This window comes from Bidens hawaiensis, unplaced genomic scaffold (assembly GCF_021521415.1).
Source record: "Bidens hawaiensis isolate Kalapana, Puna unplaced genomic scaffold, B.hawaiensis_p1.1 tig00009570_1, whole genome shotgun sequence".
In the NCBI taxonomy this organism is placed as follows: Eukaryota; Viridiplantae; Streptophyta; class Magnoliopsida; order Asterales; family Asteraceae; genus Bidens; species Bidens hawaiensis.
In genome coordinates this window covers 400,284-425,710 of record NW_027491715.1, presented here as the reverse complement: position 1 = coordinate 425,710, position 25,427 = coordinate 400,284, and the positions used below count along the sequence as shown (strand labels likewise).

General features: G+C 34.5%; 4 protein-coding genes and 1 non-coding gene across 5 annotated transcripts; 1 reads left to right on the top strand and 4 right to left on the bottom strand.

Annotated features, from left to right (window-relative positions):
- The first annotated feature begins 1,488 nt into the window (after positions 1-1,488).
- LOC143532964 (protein MANNAN SYNTHESIS-RELATED 1-like) lies at positions 1,489-3,859 on the top strand. The gene is made up of 6 exons (XM_077027862.1): positions 1,489-1,687; positions 1,952-2,072; positions 2,177-2,247; positions 2,574-2,659; positions 2,758-3,328; positions 3,423-3,859. Exons 1-6 carry the CDS (start codon positions 1,580-1,582, stop codon positions 3,693-3,695), a joined length of 1,230 nt encoding a protein of 409 aa, XP_076883977.1. The 5' UTR covers positions 1,489-1,579; the 3' UTR covers positions 3,696-3,859.
- A 1,853-nt stretch (positions 3,860-5,712) lies between these two features.
- LOC143532983 (U1 spliceosomal RNA) lies at positions 5,713-5,872 on the bottom strand. Its single transcript, XR_013135277.1, has one exon. It is a non-coding gene; the product is annotated as a U1 spliceosomal RNA (small nuclear RNA).
- A 1,200-nt stretch (positions 5,873-7,072) lies between these two features.
- LOC143532915 (metal tolerance protein C4-like) lies at positions 7,073-11,145 on the bottom strand. The gene is made up of 13 exons (XM_077027819.1): positions 10,764-11,145; positions 10,631-10,682; positions 9,745-9,877; positions 9,558-9,613; positions 9,255-9,369; positions 9,119-9,176; positions 8,906-9,024; positions 8,671-8,790; positions 7,869-7,970; positions 7,714-7,786; positions 7,556-7,623; positions 7,414-7,474; positions 7,073-7,320 (listed from the first exon to the last, which is right to left on the bottom strand). Exons 1-13 carry the CDS (start codon positions 11,008-11,010, stop codon positions 7,196-7,198), a joined length of 1,329 nt encoding a protein of 442 aa, XP_076883934.1. The 5' UTR covers positions 11,011-11,145; the 3' UTR covers positions 7,073-7,195.
- Positions 11,146-12,006: 861 nt separating this feature from the next.
- Positions 12,007-17,281, bottom strand: LOC143532963 (mannosyl-oligosaccharide 1,2-alpha-mannosidase MNS1-like). The gene is made up of 14 exons (XM_077027860.1): positions 16,876-17,281; positions 15,383-15,430; positions 14,582-14,776; positions 14,397-14,509; positions 14,235-14,300; positions 13,957-14,128; positions 13,762-13,851; positions 13,574-13,698; positions 13,409-13,474; positions 13,220-13,328; positions 13,032-13,130; positions 12,861-12,941; positions 12,598-12,768; positions 12,007-12,501 (listed from the first exon to the last, which is right to left on the bottom strand). The coding sequence occupies exons 1-14, from the start codon at positions 17,032-17,034 to the stop codon at positions 12,271-12,273; spliced, it is 1,725 nt and encodes a 574-aa protein (XP_076883975.1). The 5' UTR covers positions 17,035-17,281; the 3' UTR covers positions 12,007-12,270.
- Positions 17,282-20,036: 2,755 nt separating this feature from the next.
- LOC143532962 (RNA-binding KH domain-containing protein RCF3-like) lies at positions 20,037-23,684 on the bottom strand. Its single transcript, XM_077027859.1, has 7 exons — positions 22,899-23,684; positions 21,801-21,921; positions 21,517-21,716; positions 21,168-21,419; positions 20,734-21,098; positions 20,563-20,656; positions 20,037-20,478 (listed from the first exon to the last, which is right to left on the bottom strand). The coding sequence occupies exons 1-7, from the start codon at positions 23,655-23,657 to the stop codon at positions 20,341-20,343; spliced, it is 1,929 nt and encodes a 642-aa protein (XP_076883974.1). The 5' UTR covers positions 23,658-23,684; the 3' UTR covers positions 20,037-20,340.
- Positions 23,685-25,427: the final 1,743 nt, after the last annotated feature.

Here is a 25,427-nt window from a genome sequence, read left to right as displayed (position 1 = left end):
TTAATTTATCAACTACCTACGTATTACATTGGTAATTAATTAATTATTAATTAAATTTTAACGATTATATATTAAAATATAAAAAAAATGCAGGTGTTAGGAGGCACTGATGACTCATGAGTGTCGGTAGCCCAACCAACACACACCCGTTCTTTTAAACTTTGCTTTTATGGCAAAACACCCCCCTCCAGTTTCAGCAGCCTCTTTAACAAAATGCAAATGTAAAAAAATAAATATATCATTGGGGCACTATATAACTTTTGAGTTAGCAAAATGTCAAATTTGTTTATTGCATAAGACAACAATTATTTAATATCAAATTCTAGGAAACTAGATGTTGGATATTTTAAATTGAAGTTAAACTACCTTAAGGCATTTAATCAATTACAGTTTAAAAAGAATTGGAATTTGTTTTACATTTAAAAGTTATTCGTCACATATGTGGATGCTACATAAATGGTTTGTTAGCGTGAATGTTATTGTACATTATTTTATTGACGAAGAACACCAACTCATCAATCATTCGTCGTTTATATACAAATTCATACCACGCCCATAAGTTATAATCTTATTATATTTCCACATTTGCAGTGATTTCATTAAATTTTGTCAAGTTTAAGATCTAACATATCAGTGTAATTTTTTTCTCATAAAAAAGTAAAAGTCCATGAAGTTTTTATGGTACTAGCCTAGTACATAAATTGAATTATTGCATAAATATCATTATAAAAGTTATATTTTTCATGTAACCTTATAAATGTTATAAAAAATGAAACTGGCTATCAGTACTGTACCGGGTATTTTCTATACCAATTCGGTACCCAATTTTGAGGTTTTCGGATCGCGATAGTACCTGTATTTTACTGAATTATTTGTTTCCGGTCCCAGTACCGTACCGAGCATTTCGGTACCGGTATTGATATCCATTTTTGACGAATTTCGAGATCAATATTTTTGATACCGACATCGAGTTTATCCACCAATCCCTTTATTGTGATAAAATGTAACAAGTTATAACAATATGTTGTGTGGGACACCACATGGTATGGCTCGCTCGATAAAAGTTTGAATAAAACTAACTAAAAATAACTTCATTTGAAACAACCTAATTTGAGTTGACTCATTTTTGTAAACGAGTCAAAATTGACCATGGCTCGGCTTGTTGGCTCGATGCCAGGCTCGTTTAACTTCAAAATTGAGCTCAAGCCTCGCTGATCTGCCTCGTTTAAATTCGAGCTCGAAACCATACTGGCTCGACTCGTGAACAACCCACCACACCAAAGATTTATAACTTACAGAACCTAAAATGTCACAGTATTAAACTTTCAGTATAAGTTTACACATTGAGAATAAGATAAAGGGCATTAGATGCAATTTATACCCAGTGATGGACCCATGTGAACTGCTGCTATCATTTTCATTTATATACAAACCAAGGATCAACCTGCTGCATTTCTAACCTCTGTTTCAGTTTAATATTATTTGTATTGCATATTATTATTCATTGTTAGATATTAAAACCAGCGATTGTTATTATTATTATTATTATCACTGTGAGTGGATCTGAGAAAACAAAAGAATGGGAATAGATCCAAGGCAGATAGTTGCTGGTGTGCTTACAGTCACCATGTTTGTTATGCTTGGTAACATGGTTAAACGTGAACACTTTGATTCACCAATTTCTCATGTATGCTTTTCATTACATTACATTACATTACTCAATTATCTACTTGTTAAGTTGTTAATGGTTGTGTGATACAATTGTTGAAGATATTTATCTTCAGTTATATCGGATTCAGTTACTAATTATAGTGTTACACTCATTACTCTCAGTATTTAGTTAATTTAGGTTAAGTAGCTGCTATACTGCTGACTTGATTTGCTTAGTTAACTCAGATTAAGTAGCTGTTACTATTCTGCTAATTTGTAACATGAATATATTCTGTATCAGGTCAATCATGCCGGATCAGCACAGAGTTTCGATTTAGAGAAAAACTATGCAGTCAATAGTGATGGTGAAGTCAAGGAGGAAGGTGCTATTCTCAGACCTTGCTGGTCAAAGTCAATTTTAGGTCAGTGCTATCAATAATCAATATTCAAATTAATTTACAGATCTTCATTATATTATTCATGTATCACCTGTATTTCTAACTTGATTTGCTATTAATCTAAGCAGAAGAACCAGAAGAATCTAAAGGATATGTCACTTTTTCGTTAACCAATGGACCCGAATACCATGTTTCTCAGGTATGCAAACACAAGAATCACCACATTCGTTCTATTTTAACTGTTTTTTATAACTGTGTTCCCGAGTCTCATTTAACGAAGGAAATTAAAGAAATGGAGAGAAAAGGAAGGAAAATATTTTCAATTTCCATTTCCGAACTCGGGAACACGATAGTTAGTTATAGCTTTTCATTCTCCCTTTCTTTTATCTGTTAAATTCTCTTTCCCTTCTTTTCTTCCGTTTATTGAACTCGGAAACACAACTGCAACAATTTTGTTTTGAATATTTAGTTTGTGCTTGATCTAAATCTCTAACTTTAACCATTATTTGTGATTATAAACCGCAGATTACAGATGCAGTTATTGTGGCAAGATACCTGAAAGCAACACTTGTGATTCCAGACATTAGAGGAAGTCAACCTGGTGATTGGAGGTTAGTCACATCAAATTATTAAAACTATTTAGCCTCAGATTGTGTTATAAAATAATTATGCAACTATGCTTAAAAGTCAACTTACTTGTGTGTTTCAGGAACTTTGGAGATATTTATGACATTGAGAAGTTTGTAAGTAGTTTAGAAGGAGTGGTGAAAGTAGTAAAAACACAGCCTACTGATTTATCATCAAAAAACCTTGCTGTTTTAAGAATCCCAAATCGAGTAACCGAAGATTACATTGCAAGTAACATCGAACCCGTATTTAAAACCAAAGGAAATGTAAGGCTAGCGACTTACTTTCCTTCTGTAAACATGAAAAAGACACGTACACCTGAATCAGAAGAAAGAAATTCGGTGGGATGTTTAGCCATGTTTGGAACACTTGAGCTGCAACAAGAGGTTCGTGAAGTGGTTGACTCAATGGTTGACCGGCTTAAAACATTGAGCCGCAAGACGGATAGCGAGTTCGTTGCAGTCGACTTGAGGCTCGACATGTTGGAACAAAAGGGTTGCCAAGGTTCAAAAAAATGCTATGGCCCACAAGAGATTGCGAATTTTTTGAAGAAGTTAGGGCTTGATAAAAACAGTGCTATTTATTTGACAAATTCAAGGTGGGATAGTAATCTTGATTCAGTCAAAGATTTCTTCCCAAAGACATATACAAAGGTAATAAAAAGATTGAATAAAAGATTTATTTTTAATTTTATTTAATAAAAGATAATAAAGTTTAAAATTTTATTTTCTTGAAATGTATTTACAGGAAGGGATAATGCCAATGGAAAAGAAGCAGAAGTTTTTGGGATCAGATTCTTCAGAATATGAAAAGGTGATAGACTTTTATGTATGTTCAGAGAGTGATGTGTTTGTGCCCGCAATTTCCGGGTTGTTTTATGCAAATGTGGCTGGTAAAAGAATAGGTTTAGGAAAGACTAAAATAGTGGTTCCTGATGATTCTGCTTCTGGTAATATCGGGAACTATCTATCGCAATACGTATCAAAGAAGACTCACATGGCGTATCAGTGTTACTGCTAGAACAAAACGAGCCGTCTGAAATCGGTTGTGTGGAATAAATGCTTGTAGAATCCATAGATTGATGAGATTTGCTTGTTTTACTTTTATTTTTTTGTTTTGTTAAGATTTATTTCGATATATTTATGAAAGAAGAAAGTGACAAAACAATGAACGGTGTGTTGTAACTTGTAAAATGTAAAAGATTTGTGTTCATATTTTGTAACTTATTTAATAACTATATGCGCATACATGGATTTCATGTATTCGCATCGACATCATGTTTGGGATTACTCTTTCTTTAATGCTCATGAGTTGAGTTGGCGGTTATTTAATAACTATGCGGTTTTATATATTTAGACCAATGTCGATAAACCCCACAAAGTCTTGTTATAATCATCAAGAAAAAGTTTTCTTTACAGCAAAACCTAAAGATTTTTCTTGTCTTACTTTAAAAGTATAAATAAATAACTAAATAAGTTGTCTTTTGTTGATAAAAGTTTGTCTGCAACATGTTTTACAAAATGTTGTCTTGTTCAAAAGTGAAACCAAATAAAATATTTTTTTATGTTTAAAACCACCTTTTAGCGCCACAAATCGAAAGCGGGATCAATCAGGAGGAGAAGAGGACAAGAGTGGTGGTTTGCAACCACAACCGAATGACGGAGAAGGGTTTATATATAACGAAGTATACAACTAAATATGTAGAGGTTTTATGTATTTAGTAAATAGTTAAAACAGTTTAGTACACATAACTATAGTTTATTTACTTCTAATTACTAAAGGGCATGTATCCTAATGATAAATGTGCTGTAATTTTTAAGTTATTAGGAGTAAAATTTAAGGGCGTGCGAGTTTTACCATAGTTAAATACATCAGTTAATAACCTTACAGATCTATGGTATATTTAAAATGCATCAATTTTTTTGTTTTATTCATCTATTAGTTAATGTTGTCTCTTTGGTTTCAACTTTCAACCATATATTTTAGTATCTGGACCATTGTCCAGCTAATTGTTTGCAGATGGAATGTTTTGCCAACCGACAGCAATTGAAAGAAGTAGGGTTGAGCAGAAAACCTAATTAACCGAACTGAAAAAACCGAACCGATGCATTAACCGACAGTTAATTTTTTGTTGTCTTGAAAAAACGAATTTTCGGTTTCGATTCGGTTATCCATTTTTAAAAAACCGAACCGAACCGATTTTGATGGTGATAAATATTATCAAGATGATGAGGAATGGACAAACTTTAAAGACAAATAAGATGATGAATGAAGATTGGGGCTCAACTTATATTGTTTTATAATTAAAATTTTGTTGAGTTTTAAACTCTATTTATCAACTTTGTATTCATATAGTTTCACGTAACACGTGCCTATTTATGCCTTTTGAATTCAATATATACGTGATACTCTAATACGTTCTTATACAAAGCTTAAAATATGCATTTTCATTTTTTCAAATTTTTTTGTATTTTTACAATGTTTATACAGAATTTAAAAAATACCCGAAAATAATCAACCCAAAACCATAAGTAACCGGAAAAATGTACAGTTTGCTTGTTCAAGTAATCAACAAGGCCGGCCATGGCATATGGCAGGGTAGTCGACGGCCTGCCCGGAATTTTTTTTCCTAAAATTATATGTATTTTGATGAAAAACTATATCTATACTTAATGTTTTAACACAACTACATAACAACTAACTTGGTCTAGTGGCAAAGGAAATATGACTCCCAACCAAAAAGCTGTGGGTTCTAGCCTCATTTGAAGATGTTTTAGCCTATAATTATACATTAGTTTTTTAAACAACCCAAATCAAAACCAAGAAAGCCAATTTAAAAATTAAATTGTTTAAACCCAACAAAATACTCTTATTTACTTTAGACCCAAAATATTTTTCGCCTTCGACCCAAAATTCTTTTTCAATTCTCAGAGCCGGCCATAGTAATCAATTACATTAGGATCGGTTTGAGTTTCATCAAATAACCGAACCAAATCATACTTAGCCCTATAAAGATGCATTTAAACTAGAGTTCTGTATAGAGGACGCGCGAACGCAGGCCTCCGCTACCACAAATTATGATGTAGGCTCGACCACTTGGACCGACCTTAGGTAGCACCCCTCCTAAGTGCAATGGAGGTCACTAACCTAGGCCATGGGCCTTCTTGATCACCCATTGACCCCATCCAGGTAAGTGAGTTGCCCTTTGCCATCTTTTGCTTTTTATTCAACTCCCCTTGTCTCTCACTTTCTTCTCACCACCGATGTGGGATGGATGCTCTGTACGTTTTCTTTCACATATCAATAAAAGCTTCTTAATTAATTTAACTAATTAAGTGTGTACGTTGTGATTCGATCATCGAACACAATAGAATTTAACTATTTAACTTCCTTTGGAGATGGTATACTCTGCAGCAAAAGCTGGGTCGAAACCGAGTAAAAAAAGACTTTGACTCATGATGAATGCAAACTTTATAACTCCTGACAAGAAAGTTTTAAGAAATAGAAAACGTTCATATCGAAAGAAATAAATGAGGATGTTTATATAGCCTTGCATAACAACCGACACACTTAATGAAATTACAAAGATCCACTACTTTACTAACTAATGACTGCATGGACTTTTGTGGAAATGGCGCATATAATCCATTAAAATGGCTATCCGGGTAACATTTTCTTTTTTATCTCTTTGTCGATAGTATTCAAAACGTGTAGGATAAAGCTGTGTTTATGTGTTAATTGCATTGCATCCGTAAGGTTTTTGCATAAATTTTGGAGGCAATCCGTCAACTATATAGTCTTTCTATGAAAGGTGACGAGTTAAGTCGACAAACAAGATTACGTTTAACATCTCCAATCTAGCCAATCATATGATGAGCAGGGCCAGCCCTTCTCCAGTACAAGTAAAGCAGTTGCTTAAGGGTCCATGCTTTTAAAGGGACCCAAGTTTCTTATAGAGTTCAAAAGTTCGGATTTCGTCATTTGCAGATGAAGAGAGCAGCAGTGCAATTTGATTCTATATACTTCAGAGATCCAGATCCAGTCGGGAAGATAAGTGGCGCAACTGCTCTTGAAACTATAGCGGCATTTAATATGCATTTGCTTGTTTTGTTGACATAATTCAAGCCGATCATCAAGACGATAGTTTGGTGAATGATTCGGCATTTTCACAAGATCATGCAAGAAGAGTTGTGTTGGTGACTGCAACTATTAGTGAACAAATTTGGTATTTGCTGTAACTTTTACTTCTTAAACTTGTTAGTTTTAAGCCCAATCATTTGCTTGGTTATAAATGATACATCAAGTAACATGTAGTGTTTTAGCAATAGTCAAAAAAATGATAAAAATAGAAGTGACTGCGGGGAATTAACAGAATTACAAGAATACAAGGGATGGAATCATGGAAGTGTGAATTTCTATTTCTTTAAAATCATTCTGTGTTTTATTCCTCCATGGAGATCAAAATCCAGAAATCATAATCTACATAACAATTACATTACAATTATAACTCCAGGAACGATTCATGGCGGTGGGATGATTGGATTGTGAGCCTCGATATCAACATGTCTGATGCCAGGTACGATTTCCTGTATTTCCTTCTCCAGCCTATCAACTTCACTCCCTAGAGCCGTAACCACCTCTTCACCTGTAAGAATTCAGAATTTGAAATAAAGTCAACGTCGACTTTCAGTATAATAAATAAATAAAACTTGCAAATACTGTTATTATAACTCCATACCGTAGAATGACATGATCTTAAGCATTTCTGCGTCATCCTTCTCCTTTGCAGCATTGCGAAACTGTGACATAATTATTTTACAAAAAAACTTGTTGGTAACTAGACCGATCTATATGACTATGAGACTTAATACACCTCTTACCTTTTTAGCCCATTCTTCAGGTCCGGTTCTACTAAGATGGTTCTGAACCAATTTCACCCCATTGAAATCTGCATTACAGAATTTCAGGAAAGAATACACCTTCAAAAACCAGATTTTCAAAAATACGAGACAGCAAAAGTTTTGAAGTTTTTTGTTACCTATTTCTGCTTTAAATCTAAAGAAGCCAGGCCCAATGACCTCACTTTTGCAATCATATACAGAATCTACAACCTGCAATATAAATTTAGCTAGGTGTTACCTAGTCATATTGTGCTCATGTTTGTGATAAGAATACATAAAGTGAAGTATTTACCGGGTCGTTTTTCAAAAACTCAAGTACCCTTTTCATATCATGATCATCAATTGCTCTACCAATTAATGCATGCCGGTTTCTCTGGATCAGAAATATAGCCACCTGAAACAGAAAATACAATAATAAAATCAAAGAAGTTAATGAACAGGAAAAGACATACATGACTGAAGTAATCTATTGATACAATGATTTAAGGAGAGCATGCACTATGTAGTGAAATATGTTATAGATATTAGACTTTAGTTTTTATGTTGATATGTTCAATAACCTTAGAACAATCTAATTATTGTTACATAATGGGAAAATCAGGCTGATGCTAAGAGCAAGTAATCCGAGTTTATCAGCTGGTGATGAACTAGAAGTATACTCATGCAGTCGCGCTATGCAGCGTGAAATACAAAAGTTTATAAGCCAATTAAAGATTACAAATATTTAAGTTTTGCGCTCATGGTTTTTGGTCATTAGATCTTTTTACTAGTTAATAACATTTTTATATAGTTTTAGATTAAAATTGCATGTTTAAGGCAAACTTCACAGTTTTGTTTTATAAATGAACATATTAATTGTAAATTGATTACCAATTACAGCAATGACTAATACTTAATATAGTCATATGCGACCGTTTAAGACTTAATATATAAGAAGTGGTAAATGCTTTATAAGAGAGTACATATAGTTGGAAACAAAAGCAAGCAAACATTACTGTGTCAACCAACAATTCACAGCAAAAAAACTTTAGATTCTAAAACTCGAAATTCAGAATACAATATGGGCAAGATATCGTTGCAAATTATATGCTTACCACTCCAAGAAGGTTTCCAACAATGATTGAACCAATAGGATCATAAATAGGATTTCCTGTCATCTTCACAGCAACTAATGATGCAGCAGCAATTGCTAGGCCAGTAACTGCAGCACCATCCTGCAAGTTCACTTAGTTTTAGAACAATACCAAAATATTATTTTCAAGTTTCAACATGTTTCATAATACTCATAAGTCGCTAGATTAATGATATTTAAATGAAAGAAGCTTTGACCTCTGTCATGACTGCAACAGATGTTGGATCATGTCCACGCCACACATAGTCTCGCACTGTCATGTTTTCTGCAGCTGCACCTTTTCTCACAGCATGCACCGCCACAGCAAGAGAAGCACCTAAAACAACAAAAATCCTTGTATTTTAAAACTTATTCACATTATATACGCAAAAGATTTTCACTAATCAAATAGTCAAAGGTATCAATGTCACCTTCAATAATGAATGAGCCGCCAATCACTAAAGCCGCATACGTGATATTTTCAGGAGGCTGTAAGGCATTCATGTTAGCTAAGAGACAAACAGTGCTTAATCTTAATTCTTAACTATAATAACTCAAATAAATTACCTGTGCAGTCCACAAGTTTTGAATCCCATGAACAATTGTGGCACCAGAACCAAGACAAAAGATTCCAACAGCAGATATTAAAGACCACACAAATCTTTCTTTGGAATAGCCATACCTGACAATAAAACAAGTTTCAATTAGCAAATATGCGAACTATCATGTTCAATGAACAAAGCATGATAAATATTATAACTACATGGCCGAATCTGATAATGTTCATACAAATTGAACTAGAACTAACATATATAATCAAAGGAAGCTTATAACACTATGAGAAATATGAATAACAAATGAAATACTCACGGATGAAGAGCGTCGGGAGCACGTTTTGAACTGTTTAAACCGTACAAAAGAAGCGCCTACAACATCAATAGTTGACTATTTGTTAATTTCATTAAACTTACTAAAGCAAAAACGTAGTAAACAAACCAACAAACAGAAATATAGAATTTCCCAGCTACAAAAGTAGTCTGATTAATGGCTATTTCACCTGATTTGCAAAGTCTGCAACCGAATGCACAACTTCAGCTAGCATAACATGACTTGAAGTGGCTATCCATACCCCAAACTTGAGTGAAAACACAAGAAAGTTGCACCATAGGGCAGTTGAAACCGCTCGCTGGCTAGCAAAAAAAGTTTCACCATTACAAAAATGAATGACTAGAAAAAATGTATGTTGAAAGCGTAACAGGTGATTATCAAAGCACTAGATAAGGCTGTAAACGAACCAAACATTCAGTGAACTGTTCAGCTGGAAGTTCGTTTAATAAATCAACAAACACGACCAGAGAATTTCGTTCAATGAACTAAATGAACGAACATGAACAGAGGCCATATTTGTTCAACTGTATTCAGGAACGTTCGATAATGTTTTCATTTACATCCGTTTATGTTCGTCAATGTCCATCTGCTTATGTTTTGTTCATTAAAGGTTTTTAATGACTTATCTAATCTGATCATATAGATTTATGCAAAATTATTAACTAGAAAACAAAAACATAAACAAATATCATGTGATTAACTTATATGTAAATTAACATATGAATATGAATGTTAAAAGAAACACCAGCACAAACTTAGTAGCCGGACCGAACCGAACAGTTCGACATCGACCATTCTTGTTTAGCCAAATCAAACAAAACATTGTTTTCGTTCAATTTTTTCCTTGAACTATCCACAAACAAGTTCATTTCCTTAATAAACAAGCACGAACAAGAAACTTCATTAATTTAGGTGTTCGAAAACCGCCCACTTGTCCGATAAAAGCATGTTAACAAACGGTTCATTTGCAACAAATTGCAATCAATATTATTAAAAGGCTAAATGCAATAGACTTATAGATAGCTACATAAATAAATAAATATATAAATAAATACCTATGATCATCAACCTCTATCCTCTTAATTTTCTTAGGTCTAGTGATATAACCTGCAAACACAACACACAAACAAATTCAATTCAGTTCAGAAAACAAAATAGTAATAAAATCTAAAGCGAAATTGAGCTTACAGCGGTGAATAGAGTAACGGTAATTATCGTCATTGAAAATGTCGGTGGCCGGAAATGGCTGACGGTTACGTGACGTAAAAGGCAACAGGTTCGGAACAAAATTATGATGATAATTAGATGAAGGTAAATGATGATACGAGTAAGTTAACGGCGGCGAGTGGTGGTTGTGGTGGTGGTGGCCGGCGGTGGGACCGAGAATCCGAGTAAGGAGAGGTGAGAGTCGGCGACGGTAATGATGGAGTGGCATGAGGACTGGTGTTACTGCAGTTAGGTTATTGAACAATGCATAGCAGTAACAGTAACACCATTGTTGTTGTTGATTATTAGCTTGCTTGTTAGGGTTTTACTGCGCCTAACAAACAGAGTCATAAAGCATTCAAGTGGTATTATATTATTAAGTTATGTTAATGAATTTAATAGCAAGTTAACTGGTATTGTTAACGTTAATGGCGTGAAATGTGAATTGTTCGGACCAAAGTTTGTATGAGTCGGGTAATGGGGGCTTCGATGCCCCTGCGCACCGCCCTTTAGGGGGGCCTTGAAACGTCGGGCGCCTTTGGGTAATTTTTGTGGGCCCTTTCTCTCTCTCCACCTCTCACACATAGATACATAAATATGTATATATGTATAATGGAGCGTCCAATGGGCTTTAAACCACAGTGGGACATTATAGGTTAGGGTTTCGATGCCCCCGGTGCTCACGTGTCACTATGGAGGGGCATCGATGCCCCTCGCCATAGAGGATAGTCTAAAATATTATATTAGTATTAAGCGTTCGTCAATTCTAGTCCATCTATCTATAGAAAAATTTTCTTTTTATATAGAATTTATTATAGATTTGTTGTCATATAGTATCGTCTTTTCCAATACAATAATTTGACATAGTGTCTTTTTCCTTTCATTAACCGTGCTAGCCTTGGTATGGAAGTTATGCATGAACGTATTGCTCATAATTTCCCTCTAGACTTACCCATCTTCGTCCACACCACCTATCCCATCTTTGTCTGCGCCACCACAGTTGTTGCCATTGCTGTCATCAACGCCACAGTCACTTCTGCCGTGTCTGTGGCCACCACCGCCTGCCATAACTCTAGCCATCTTAAAACAAATACAGCTGTAGCATCCTCTGATCTAACGCATGTCGACTCAGAATCCATTTGACATGTTTTTCAAGTCTGACCCATTACATAATCCGAGTACCCGACCCGTCTATTTTCTCACGCATTATACACATACATATATCTTGTATATTAAAAATGGTTCTGAATAAATCCTTTCAATTCATTTTGCTAGTTTAAGATAAAAAGGAATAAGAGTAGCATAACTACACTTGTATATCTCTCTAAACACACTAATTACCGTATCAGAAATATGATTATAAAACAAGTACATTGACCATCCCCATTTCCCGCCAAGTTCCGTTTATTTCACATGGTGAATGAGAGCCGAATAAATCCCTCTACTCTCGTTGTCCTCTCCCAAAAAACATGACACTAGTAGAACAATCCTAGACTCCCCCAAAGCGGCCTTCTTTCCTAGTGCGCAATCTAACATTAATCTGTTTTCGTTCTTCTCCAGGTACGATACGAGGAACAATTTTTAGCGGGTGGGCTTCTGTGTTAAACACCCATTCATCCAATGATATAACCGATGGAGGTGAGAACAAAAGGTATAGATATTTCAGTGTTTCTGCAAGAAAGAAGCTCTGCATCATGTTGTCTTTCACACCTGTATTAACCTGGAAACATAATATCAGATAAATAAACAATTTATTATTTTGAAAAACATAAAATAGATTGAAAAAAAAAACAGATATTTTTAAACTAATACTTACATCCTTGAGTCCAACATATCCCGACTCGACACGGGAATTCTTTTCAAATGCTTGAAATATGTTCCATCCCCATTCTTGATATGTTTTATTACCAGTCAACCGCCAGAGGTAGAAAAGCGACTCGACTGTCTCTGGCCTTAAAATGTTCCATGATGTACCCACAGTCATGTCCTGCAATATTGTTGGTAACACTAGTATATAACAAAGAAATATATATCATAAAAGGAAAAAAGAAAAAAAAATGAATAAATCAGATAACTAACCTGCCCTGAATGGAAAAAATAATTTTCTCCAGCCAACTTTGTTGGCGTGGACTGATAGAAATTATAGCAAGTCCAAGCAAGCTACATTCAGAGAATTTGAGATATCAAATTGTATTAACAATTTTCAAAACTAAGGAAATTATTTTGAATGGTGGAAAATTAATAAAATACCTCTTCTGCCAAATTTAAGAATTTGCTTGAATTATCAGGACCATAACCAGAAGATCCTAACGCTATCATTCCTGGTGCAAAGCATGCCAATTCATCCATCTGCACACATATGGTGAAATTACAATCTCTAGATATTCTTTCAGTAAATTTTTATATTATTTATTGATAATTTAGTATCTTGACATTACCTTATCGATCAAAGAATTTCCTATTTTCTCAGAAATGTAAGTAAAAGATGACGGTGCAGTCTTGCGGACCAAGCTCAATAGACCTTTCATTGATGTCTCCCACATTTCTCTGTTTCAACATTCAGTTATAATCAATTTAACTTACCCAAAAAAATCACCTTCAATATTTTGATATTTAAAATCCCTCACCTATAATGCTTCACCTCTGAAGTTTTGTTTCCTTGTATCCAAACTTTAAGTAAATACTCATAGAAACTGCAGTAACAATAAATTTCAAATAAAAATGAGAAAATTAAACCACTGATATCAAAAACTTTTGAAAGCAGCTCTAAGTGAAAATTGGTAGTTTGGTACCTATCCCCCATGGCTCCAAAAGTAATGGTAGAATGTGAATTTGTTCCTCTGTGGGGATTTATATAAATAGGGAGCAATCCGTCATCAGGAAACGTCTTATTTAGCACTAGTATAACATTCTCTACCTGAAACATCGTTTTAAAATATTATATAATGTGACGAAATTCAACTTTTGCATAATCACATACCTTTTCTTGATACTTTGGATCTCCAGTTCTTTGTGTTAGTGCAATAAATTCTAGTTGCTCTGTCCCAGAATCTGCCAGTATACTATCACCCTGATAAATCGAGAAAGGAAAGTCAAACGAATGGTCAAAAAAGTGTCAAACTGATATAATAAATAATCATTGATGAAGTAATCATTAATGAAGTTTAAAACTTACCCCAGTCCAACCAGGGTTATGTGCATTACCATGAGCCAAATTGATAATATTATAAGGGATACCAGAAGGTGTATTCCATGCTGGCAGCAGCCTATCAGCTATGTCTTTTGCCTTTTCAAGAAAGACGTTATCCCCAGATAAATCATAGGCACTCAGAAGCCCACCCACAACTCTATTGTAAAAAAAATAAAAAAAGATTAGGTGTCTCATCATGATAGTTACTGGGCATACCACATAAGAATAGCTAAACGACAATATAATAAACCTTATGAAGCAACCTTATGGTCGTCTCAAACACACTGGCGTCATAATTTTTATTGAAGTCCAAAGAGGTTGCAACCCACCTAAAAACAAGGAGCATAGGTGCACACGTTTATTTATATACTAAGATAATCTTTATGTAATAAGTTAATTAAAAGAAAATAGATAACGGATCATACTCTCTAGCCCTTTGAAACTGCTCATCGAGACCCATAATATATAAGGTATCAAGAGAGTCGATTAAAGTAGCACCAAGACCACCAAAGCTATCCACACCATTCTTTGATTGAGGCTAAAAACAACAAAATATTAACAAAAATCAGCATTCTAGCAACTAACATAACAGAATATAATGAATATTTACCTGAAGCTCATCATGGCCCCAAGCATATTTTTCATATGAGGTCCATGCATGAAGCATGGCATCTTTGACTTTTTCTCTTCTCTGAGCCTCAATGGGATCAGTGGCAACACCATCCATCTTCTTCATATCAACTTTTGTGGTTGTTGTATTTGACTTTTTAACTGAAACAACATCTTCATGCTTTAATTCTCCTAGCTGCGAGTAGGCGATAAATTTGTAGTCAACTAACAATTAAGCAAAATTACAGCCGGCTGAATCCATTGAGGCAGTTTTTTTAAGCTGCCCATTTTGACCCATCACACAACCCCACTTAACCCTCCTGTTTTGTCACTCATAATCAAAACTAAAAGAAAATATACAGAATGTCACTTTTGTGTGAAAAACATAAGCTCCAATAATTAATTAAATGGAACAGAGACAACAAATAAAAATAAAAAAGTGCCTATTGTGTGTTCCAATAAGCTTTGAAAGTTTAGACATTTAGCAATTTAACACAGACAACAAGATTTTATCGGTAGTTGGGTACTTATTCAAATGGTTTAACTTACACTCACAATGTATTCATATACGTTGTGAAACTAATATTCAGTAGGATACTAACTATACGGGACAAAAGTAAGTGCAAGAAAATTTCAATATAACCATAAATACATACACAAATACCCAACTAAAAAATATGATACTTTCTCATTCCCAAGAAGATTGCAGGATTTTCTAACACATTACTTCTGATATGAGTTTCAATTCGTACTTAATTCCTAAGTCCTATGGAATTTTGGATCTTGTAACAAAATGTAGTACCTCAATTTGCAAACGTTCCACTTCTTCTTTCAACTGCAAGAGCTCTTCCTGTCAATCAACAAAGATTCATAAATATAGAGGGACCAGAGAAACTAGATCAAATTTCTAACTCCTCCATTTAGGTTTCAAACCCTAAGTCAGAATAAAGGCCTAATTTTCTGTAATGGTGTAACCTCAACAACATACTCACACTAAAGCAACCGATAAGACTCCAGGCAACAAAAACTACTGATAAACATAAATCTATCAAATTTCCACATACATATTAGGGCAACTGATAAGACTTCAAGCTAAAATTTTACTAACATGCTAGATCTACTTATAAACAACATAAAGCCATCAAATTTCCACACACATATTAGGTTCAACTTCAAGCAACAATGTAAAGTGCATTTCTACTAATAAAACAACATAAATCCATCAAATTTCCACAAACATGTTACGGCAACTGATACTCTGATAAAACCTCAACCAACAATCACCTGTTTTAGCTGATTCTAGAGTAATTTCACATTTTCACCATCTAACCTAATCTGGAATAGTAAATAGATTAAAATAAAGTTAGAATCAAGGCCTAATTTCCTATAATGTCAACAACCTACTAGCACTACAGCAACCAAAAAGACTTCAACTTCATACAACAAGTACAGTAAATTTCTACCCACACATCAGATCTACTAATAAAACAACACAAGCCTATCAAATTTCCACATACATATTAGAGCAACTGACAAGACTTCAAGCAACAAAATACCATAAATTTCCAATTAACATTTTAGATCTACTTGTAAACAACATAAATCCATCAAATTTCCACCAACATATTAGGGCAACTGATAAGACTTAAGCAACAAAACAGTAAATTTCTGGTAACATATTAGATCTACTTAAAAACAACATAAGTCCATCAAATTCTCACAAACATATTAGGGCAACTGATAAGACTTCAAGCAGCAAAGTAAAGTAAAATTCTACTCAACATACTAGATCTACTAATAAAACAACATAAATCCATCAAATTTCCAAAAACATGTTACGGCAACTGATACTCTGATAAAACTTGAACCAACATTCACAATCAATCACCTGTTTTAGCTGATTCTAGAGTAATTTCACCAACTAACCTAATCTGGAATAGTAGATAGATTATAATTAAGTTAGAACTAAGGCCTAATTTTCTGTAATCTCAACAGCATACTCACGCTAGAGCAACTGATAACACTTCAAGCAACAAAATACACTAAATTCCCACTTACATATCAGATCTACTAATAAAACAACATAAATCCATCAAATTTCCACAAACATATTAGAGCAACTGATAGTCAGTCAGCACTTAACTCACACCTCAACCAACATTCTTCACAATTAATCACCTGTTTTAGCCATCTAACCTAATCTAGAACAGTAATTGACTAATTACACTACCTGACTATTACTAACCCTAGAAGATCTGACGTCATGTAATAATATTATTATTATTATTAGCACACCTCATGTTCACGGACAAGCGTCTGACGATCCCAAACAAAGATCGAAATGGATACAAAGACCATAAAAATTAGGGCAAGACGTTTAGGCCTCTTCAAGTAATAAGCCGGATTCAAGTATCTCCACCGGATCATCGACGATGAGGATCTACTCCTCGCCATTATTAATTATTATTATTATTACTCAAACTATGTGTCTGTGTGTGTACGTGTATAATAATTATTATTATTAATATTATTATTATGATACAACAAGCAACGGATCAATTGAACATGTAATACAGCAGCAGGTGAAGGATAGATGGAAATTGGATCGGGTTATACGGTCGGATCTGACGATCTCTCCCGTTAAATGTTGCCGGAATCTGTTATCTCCGGTAACGGGAGTGAGACGGAGATGATGATGATGATGATGATGATGATATTAAAACGGAGGAGTAATTGAAAATTGAGGCTCGATGACCAAAACAACATTTAATATGCCGTGTGAGATACTGTTGAAAAATTGAAATAATAAACCAATTACGTTTTAATGTTTTGTAGCCGGCAGGCACTATATACAATATACATACATACCTAGATCAATAACTCAATATATAACTTATCTAATTAACTTTCTATTATTGTTTAGTTTTTGTCTTTACAGTAGGTTTAGAGATTGTGTGAAATGGTACTGAGTACTTGTATTTAACCATAACCGATAATGAGTTTTTATAAATATTTGGGATTGGGAAATTTGAGATAAGTACCGTTACTGTAGGCAAATATTAGGTATAGTACCGGTACTGTATGCAAAAATTCGGTGCCGATACCGTACAATATTTTTAAGAAATTTGGATCAGAAAATTCGGGATTGATACAGGTCGGTACCGGTATGGTACCGAACCGAGCTCATCCCTAGTTGTGCAATTGTGCTAATTAGTTGGTGTGATAAGAGGTTGGTGTTCAGATCAATTTGGTACGTATGTATGTATGTACGTTGAAATATATTTGGTTAAAGTTACTTGTGGAATGTCACTTACATGATATCATGCTTTAAATATCTGGAAAACTGACTTGGAGTTTTTTTATTCGACTATACGTCTAATTCTGTAATTTTTTATTTCAAGTCTATAATAGCTTTAACATATAATTTTATATATTCCTTATATATATATATAATATATTTAAAGTTATCTATAATGGTATTAAGTACTATGTTAAAGTGTCATGTTAATTCACGTAAGCAATGAGGCTTTGACAACCACTCTTCCACTTTGGTGTAGTGGATTTTAGGCTTTTAGTTAACTAACTTAAAAAATTAATCAAAGTATATTAAAATATTTGTTGGTTGATAACTAACTTGAGTTATAATATTCAATGATTATTCTATTTATAGTTTTAATAACTTTATGTTTACAGCAACTTTAACATAAACGTTAATATATATTTAAGAATATGAAGTGGTTTTAGCATATGATGAATATTAATTATTAAAATGTATTGTCATTGCACAATGAGACTTTAACTAACCACCCTTAATCAGGTGTATTGTTTACGGGTGTTTTGATGTTTGATTGATTAGCGTCATGTTAGTCTTTGTTTTTCAATAAAATTGGATGTTCAACTAAAAAACTAACATGAATTTAGCGCCCGCACCCCCTATTAACACCCACATGGCAGTGTTTGGGCATTAAAATTTCACATGGCAAGTCTTTGGTGTCGCACCCTCCTCGAATACAAATAGTCTAATATATATTGTTCCAATACAGGTAAATGAATCCAGATGACTAATGGCTATAACCTAATACCATAAGTCATGATCTAGATATCAAGCTAAGTAGATATGTTATAAGTGGAACCAAAAGTCAAATAAATCATAAAGATGCCTGGCTTAATATTCAACTGTTGTAATTTGATGTGTTTGTTTAAAGATGGCTAAAGTTATGAAATATGACATTGTCAATGATTTATAAAACATCCTTTGAAATCAATAATCATGTCAATAAGGTTATGGTATTTACACGAATTTTCATAAACGACGCAAAATCAAGTTACACACGTTTTGCCATCTGACATAAAATTGGGTACACATCCAAATTAAACTTGAGAAACCTATCGGCGCAGCAAAGGTGGCATGGTGATGGCTAGTGAGGTGGAGGAAGCAGCGGTGATGGAACCTGGAAGCAGCACCGACAGTTGTAGATGCAGTTGTAGCGTCTACGACTAGTAAACTCAATGTGACTCCTTTTACACCATTGTATTATTTTAGTAGACTCAAACTGATAGCAACCTCATGGGCGACGAGCCACTAGCCGTTAGGGACGAAGAAAACACGCCTATATTTACAAGTGAGACCAGTCCGTTTATGCGGGTTAACCGGGTCGGTTCAACTACCCATTTGGATACCCATGAAAGTGGCTAAGGGATATATTCATGGATCATATTTTGCCCACGTTTATCTCCAAGTTGTTTATTTTATTATTTTAATTTAGTTTTTGTTTGTTTCATTTTTATTTAGTTAGGGGCTGTTTGATAGCCTCTTAACAGTCATTAATAGGCTACCTCTTAATGGGTCATAAGCTCTGAATGGTTAAGAGGCAACCTTAAGTCTGAATGATTAAGATGTTACCTCTTAATGGTTACCTCTTAACCATTCAGACTTAAGGCTACCTCTTAACCATTAAGATGTTATCACTCATTAAGAGGTAGCCTCTTAATGACTGTTAAGAGGCTACCAAACAGCCCCTTAGTTAGCATGTAGTAGTCAGTTTATTTCCTAAATGGTAGGAACATGGGTAGTTTATTTTCATTATTGTCTATGTAATCAAACTCTAAGGAATGAAGGTGGAGATGTTTATGTTGAAAAGTTTTTCTTGGTTAATTTATCTCAAATGGAATTTGAGTAAAATTGATTTTGTCTATGCTAGCTCGATTTTGGCATATCGAGTGGTGTTCTTAGACACGGTTTCTTATCCGGAGTGGTGTGTCTGTATCTTCGGTTAAAAATCGCAGCCCGACTGTTTGTTTCGGTGGTGAATCTGTATCCGAAACGAGCCGTTGATCTATCCGTTATATATTCAATTTCAGTTCCTACCCGTTACTGGTGATATTGCTATCACAAACTAACTCATTGTTTAATTTACGACGACACAATAACCCATAAAATCGAGCACAAGGGTCGGATGATGACAAAACGTGTCCTCTATCTCAACTCACCATTGCCATTACCACACATGAGCAAATACGCCCGATACTATAAACTCTTATGTAAACTAATTTTTTTTGTTTAATTTTCCTATTAACAAATCAACAGAAAATTATAATTGGCTTGAGAATAATTATTATAAAAGAAACTGAAATCCAATAAAAAAAACTAAACTCAATCAGTTAAAAGAACTACATGGTTTCATACTCTCACTCTAATTCAATATCAACCTCCTTACCTGCTTAGTTGATATAATAACTTGCTTGAGAAAACATGTGAACTCATTTTGAAGGGATGAGATGCTGTTCACAAAGGAGGAAAGCATGAACTAGGCACTGGGCGGTTTGAGTTTCATCATATGAACCCGACAACACGATTCCAGCTTTTCCTTCTGTCACCGTTACTTTTCCACCCGTTATCTGTAAACTCAAAAGCACCGCTTGATTCAGTTCACATCAAATAACATATACTAACATATAAAACGGATTAAAGTGTATTCTCACCTCTTTTATATAATCCAAGTTGCTCTTGTTTTCTCCGTATACACACGCTAACGAACTTTGAGGAAGCACCATCTCAACCGTTATGCTTTCATTCCTGATATGCAAACACAAAATACTGTAAATGGTTTAACATAATAAATGTGAGTTTATGAGCATTAATAAGAGTAAAACCTTGCAGCGGGATCATTAACTTTTGTCACGCGTCCTTCAAACTCATTAATTTCACCTACATGCATGTCGCTACCAACCTCAGATTGCCTGCTATACGGGGGACCGTATCCTGGCCGTTCATGGCCATAATGATGTGAATAACCTGGATGAAAATGATCTCCACCGTGCATAAATGGTGGCGGTTCAAAAGGCCCAACCGGTGAATAAGCAGGATCATGTCTAGGCCGATAAGAAGGTGGTGGCATTTCTGGATACGGGCCCATATAACCATTTGAAAAATACGGTTTCATTGGAAAAAAGGTTTCACGAAGTCTGCCAGTGATTTGAAACAAAGCATCCTGAACACACTGTAAGCTACCAATTACCTACAAACAAACAAAATTAAACTTCTATACAAAGCCGATATTTATAGTTATTGCCATGTAAAGATATACCTGCACAACTTCATCACTGGGCATACCATATGTTGCAACCTGTTCTTTAGGAAATATTTGTATGCTAGCACCTGTAAGTCTTCGAAGCTCAGATATTATCATGCCGCCTTTACCCCATAAACACCCAATCTGCCTTGAGTGCACCAGAAGCCTAGCAACAATGGCTGAACCAGAATCAAACCCAGCATCAACAATTCTACTATGGACCCACATAACCGCATCCTGTGCAACCGAATGTCTTTGCTCTAAACACTGCATAATGTTAAAACATATAAACTAAGCTCAGCATAGAATCAAAAGAGAACTAAAAGATTTTGTTTACTGAAAAATTGCATGCAAGCTCACATGCCTCACGTGCAGATATAACAACCACTCGTTCATCTGAATCAGGTGTTGGATCAGCTATTTTTATGGATGCACCGGTCTCTGTTTGCAGTGCTCTTCTGATAGACCCGCCTTTACCGATTAAACTTCCAACTTTGTCCGAATGGCATAATAATCTATAAACAACTTCCTCTTCCATGCCCATTCGGTGATGGTGGTCACCACCTAAAAACATATAATGATATTCAATAATATAAATAAACAATAATCATAGCTTAAAATCCAAATTTAATTTAAATAATTATATACCGTATCCATGAGGCGGCATTCCCATAGATCTGCTACTACCAGGGTTAGGGTTGCCTGCTTCTTGAAGACAGCTTGTTACAGATAATAAAGCTTTCTTTACAGCTAAATACTTTCCAGCCATCTGTGTGTATAAGCAAACATATAAATTTATCATTGTAATTTATCTGCAACAATAAGTTTAAGCTTTCACCTACCAATCCAAGTCTTTATCTTTAAAACTACTAATCCAAATCTTTATCTAAAAAAATAATCACCGTCTTACAAAATAGCAAAGTCTACAATACAAAAGTGCCTAATCGAACAATTTGTTTACACAATTCAAACAGATTCAGATTTTCTTAAAAGTAAAAAATCAATAACAGATGAAACACGTGATTAAACAAAAGGTTTTCTTTAATAGAACGAAATCAGGAATGCACAAGTTCCCAACTTTTTGCCCTGTATTCATCCTCACAGCTGCTTTTTACTCTCACTAAGTAAACAAATAATACACACACAACTAACAGTTTTACAAATGTAGAAACTTTATGAAAAGGAAAAAGGATCGATTTGGCAACCAAAAGCTTCCATATCATATTTACTTGCTATTAAAAGAGTGTATAAAAACCAAATAAGTATATAACCTATCTGACGGGAATTCTTGCACAGATAAAGGAAACAACAAAATTTGGTAAACGCATACGACAAAACTTACAAAAATAGGTAACAAAATACGCAATAAATGTTGTTAGTTCAAAAGAAGTTCACGAATTTACACTTATACATGACGCATAGTATACAAAACAGACAAATGTTCGTACCACGAAATTACAAAGAAACTTTGTAATGACAATAACAAAACACTTTAATAGCTTGTACCGCAAAACTAGTTCAAACAGCAAAAAAAACATATAAACAGGAATTTAAATCAACCCATATGACCCTGCAATCTAAAAACATATAAACAGGGATTATGCATGACAAACACATATACACATAGCAATATTAATCGCAGAAAATCATAGTGGACAAAATGTTATCCCAAACTGCATAAAATGTTATAACATCCAACTAGTTAAGTAACAAACTAAAATGTAGCATACTAGCATACACTATTACCTGAATCAACTCATCTCCCGGCAACGCACACTCCGGAATCTGATCCTTGGGCATAACCCTAACCTGAGCCCCACTCTCCAACCTAATCTTCTCAATAATCTTCCCTCCTCTTCCCAACACCGACCCAATCTGATGACTCGACGCCAGCAACCGACACACCACCTGCCCTTGCGGCATCCCGTCTCCTAAACTCTCCTCCCCATTCTCCCCTTCCTCCTTATTCATCTTACTCCTTTCCTCATCCACCTTCAATATCCGTTCAAATACCCGAACCAACGTCTTCTGCGCAGGCGACTCTTCCGTTTCCTCACCATTACATTCCTCATTATTATCCTTCCCATTCCCATTCCCATTACTATTATTGTTATTGTTATTGTTATTATTGTTGTTTCTAGGGTTAGGGTTTGAATCAGCAGCAGCAATTAAGATCACGCGCTCCTCGGCGCCCGGGATCGGCTCATCGATGCGAATTTTGGCACCGGTTTGTTCACGGAACTGGCGGATGATTGAACCGCCTTTGCCGATGAGGCCACCGGTCTTGGAGGCAGGGCAGAGGATGCGGAATAGGGTTTCACCGTGTGAGAGCTTAATTGAGGCACGAAACGGATTATTATTATTATTATTATTGTTGTTGTTAGGGTTTGACTGAGGAGTGACTGGTGAGTGTTGTTGGTGGCGGCGTTTGGTGGAGGTGAGGGTTAGGTGTGAGTCGATGGTGGAGTGGTCGAATAGACGCTTGTTAGAATATGGTGGGTCCATTGAAGCACATGAACTGCCGTTGTCGGAGGGGTTATGCGGTGGTGACGGTGGAAGTGTTGGGGTTAGATGTTGTTTTTGTTAAATAGTATATCACACTATGTGTGTTTATGTGTGTACTTTATTTTGGAGTGGTCAAGTCAGACTTTTGACTTTTTAAGGGCTAATGGTTATCTACATATCTTTGTCTATGTGACTTAATTTAGAAAAAAATCAAAAATATTCGGAAAGAGATTTTGGTATGTCCCGGATAAAAAACACATCTTAAGGTTTAAGGTATGTGTTTCTTCGCTTAACAAAGTTGACATGTCTTCTAGACGAAACGATGAGGTTTTCTTTTTCAGCTGGAAGGCAATACCTGTCATTAAGAAAGTTGCTTCGAATTATTTGGCAAATAGTGGATCGGGCCAAATAAATGTTTGTTTTCATATTTGGTCGGGACGCATATATGTTTCAATTTCTTGGTCGGGCGTGTTGAGTTTTAGATTTTTTGTTAGGGGAGCATGTGTTTTTCAAACTTTTGATCGGGTCATAATGTTTCTGATGACATGTGTCATCGACGAAAAAACCCACCGTGATGGAAAAACGGCACGTCACTGACGACATGTTGTGAGGAAACAAAGCTGAAATTCGTTTTTATGGGACAAAACAATAACCTCTCTCCCAAAAATAAACATTATGAGAGTTTTCCCAACTAAAAAACATTTTTGTCTTTAAATTTTGTTAATATCTTAGAACCTATTAACATTCCAATTTATATATTTGTCTCTATTCAATTAAATAACCTTTTTAGTTAATTTTTAATATTGTTTGTATATGTTCAACTCACAAAAGAATTATAGGAGAAATAGTTGATAAATATAAAAAATCATTATTAATCCACATTATAATTCCATAAACTTTTACACCGGGACAATTACAGACTAACGGTAGATAGACGGGCAAGATATATAATCCTTATATTTGTGAATAAGGAAAAGTATAAAGAATGAGACTGTGAATTTTTTATGTTTATCTATTTCTTTAAAAACGAAGAATAATATATAGACACCAACTAGTTTGAGGTCCGTGTATTACACGAGTAGTTTTTGAAAATACAATATATTTAATAAATAATCAGTATACAAGAAAATAATAAACTCGTTAAACACTATTAATACAGTTGTTATACAATAGTCATTAAAACATTTTTAAAGTAAAAGACAATTATAAATATCAAATGTTTGAAAAAATAAGAAGTGAATATTAAATTAACAAATTATAAAACGGTAACTATTATTTTACTATAATAAATTTGTTAAAAGGGGTGAGGTATAATGTAAGAGTGACAAGTGGCAAAACTTGTAACCTTTTATTATAGAGTATAAATATAGATGTGAGAGCTCTAAGCAGGTCTTTGATCACACTCTCTTAAGAGGTGTAATTTATTGATGGTATTGAAAAGTATTTATTATCATTCTAACTATTACCATTACAGACATGTAAATTTTTTTCTATTAACAAAAGTTTTAAAGACATATTGTCTTAAAGCATTCCAACATTTAACAACTGTGAGTGTTGAACAAAACTTAAGCACATAATTGGGGAGTACCACATGTGTAGGTTGTTATTTAGTTCACTCGATAGTAAAAAATATCACGCGTAACAGTATATGATGTAGGTAAACCATACATCTATCATTGACTCTCAACATAACATATGGGCATGAAAGGTGTATTAGAAACATATAACATTTGTCTGACATGAATTTAAAATAAACAATATATGCACTAG

What these genes read in the sequence shown, in the direction of transcription:
- LOC143532964 (XM_077027862.1), top strand. Translation starts at nt 1,580, where the DNA reads ATGGGAATAGATCCAAGGCAGATAGTTGCTGGTGTGCTTACAGTCACC. An exon ending in TTGATTCACCAATTTCTCAT is followed by an intron (nt 1,688 to 1,951) that starts GTATGCTTTTCA and finishes ATTCTGTATCAG; the next exon opens with GTCAATCATGCCGGATCAGC. An exon ending in CCGAATACCATGTTTCTCAG is followed by an intron (nt 2,248 to 2,573) that starts GTATGCAAACAC and finishes TATAAACCGCAG; the next exon opens with ATTACAGATGCAGTTATTGT.
- LOC143532915 (XM_077027819.1), bottom strand. Translation starts at nt 11,010, where the DNA reads ATGCCACTCCATCATTACCGTCGCCGACTCTCACCTCTCCTTACTCGG. An exon ending in GCTCCCGACGCTCTTCATCC is followed by an intron (nt 9,370 to 9,557) that starts GTGAGTATTTCA and finishes TTTTATTGTCAG; the next exon opens with GTATGGCTATTCCAAAGAAA. An exon ending in TAAGATCATGTCATTCTACG is followed by an intron (nt 7,321 to 7,413) that starts GTATGGAGTTAT and finishes GAATTCTTACAG; the next exon opens with GTGAAGAGGTGGTTACGGCT.
- LOC143532963 (XM_077027860.1), bottom strand. Translation starts at nt 17,034, where the DNA reads ATGGCGAGGAGTAGATCCTCATCGTCGATGATCCGGTGGAGATACTTG. An exon ending in CGCTTGTCCGTGAACATGAG is followed by an intron (nt 15,431 to 16,875) that starts GTGTGCTAATAA and finishes GTTGATTGACAG; the next exon opens with GAAGAGCTCTTGCAGTTGAA. An exon ending in CAGTTTCAAAGGGCTAGAGA is followed by an intron (nt 14,301 to 14,396) that starts GTATGATCCGTT and finishes CCTTGTTTTTAG; the next exon opens with GTGGGTTGCAACCTCTTTGG.
- LOC143532962 (XM_077027859.1), bottom strand. Translation starts at nt 23,657, where the DNA reads ATGGACCCACCATATTCTAACAAGCGTCTATTCGACCACTCCACCATC. An exon ending in CCAGTGATGAAGTTGTGCAG is followed by an intron (nt 21,099 to 21,167) that starts GTATATCTTTAC and finishes GTTTGTTTGTAG; the next exon opens with GTAATTGGTAGCTTACAGTG. An exon ending in ACTTGGATTATATAAAAGAG is followed by an intron (nt 20,479 to 20,562) that starts GTGAGAATACAC and finishes TTGAGTTTACAG; the next exon opens with ATAACGGGTGGAAAAGTAAC.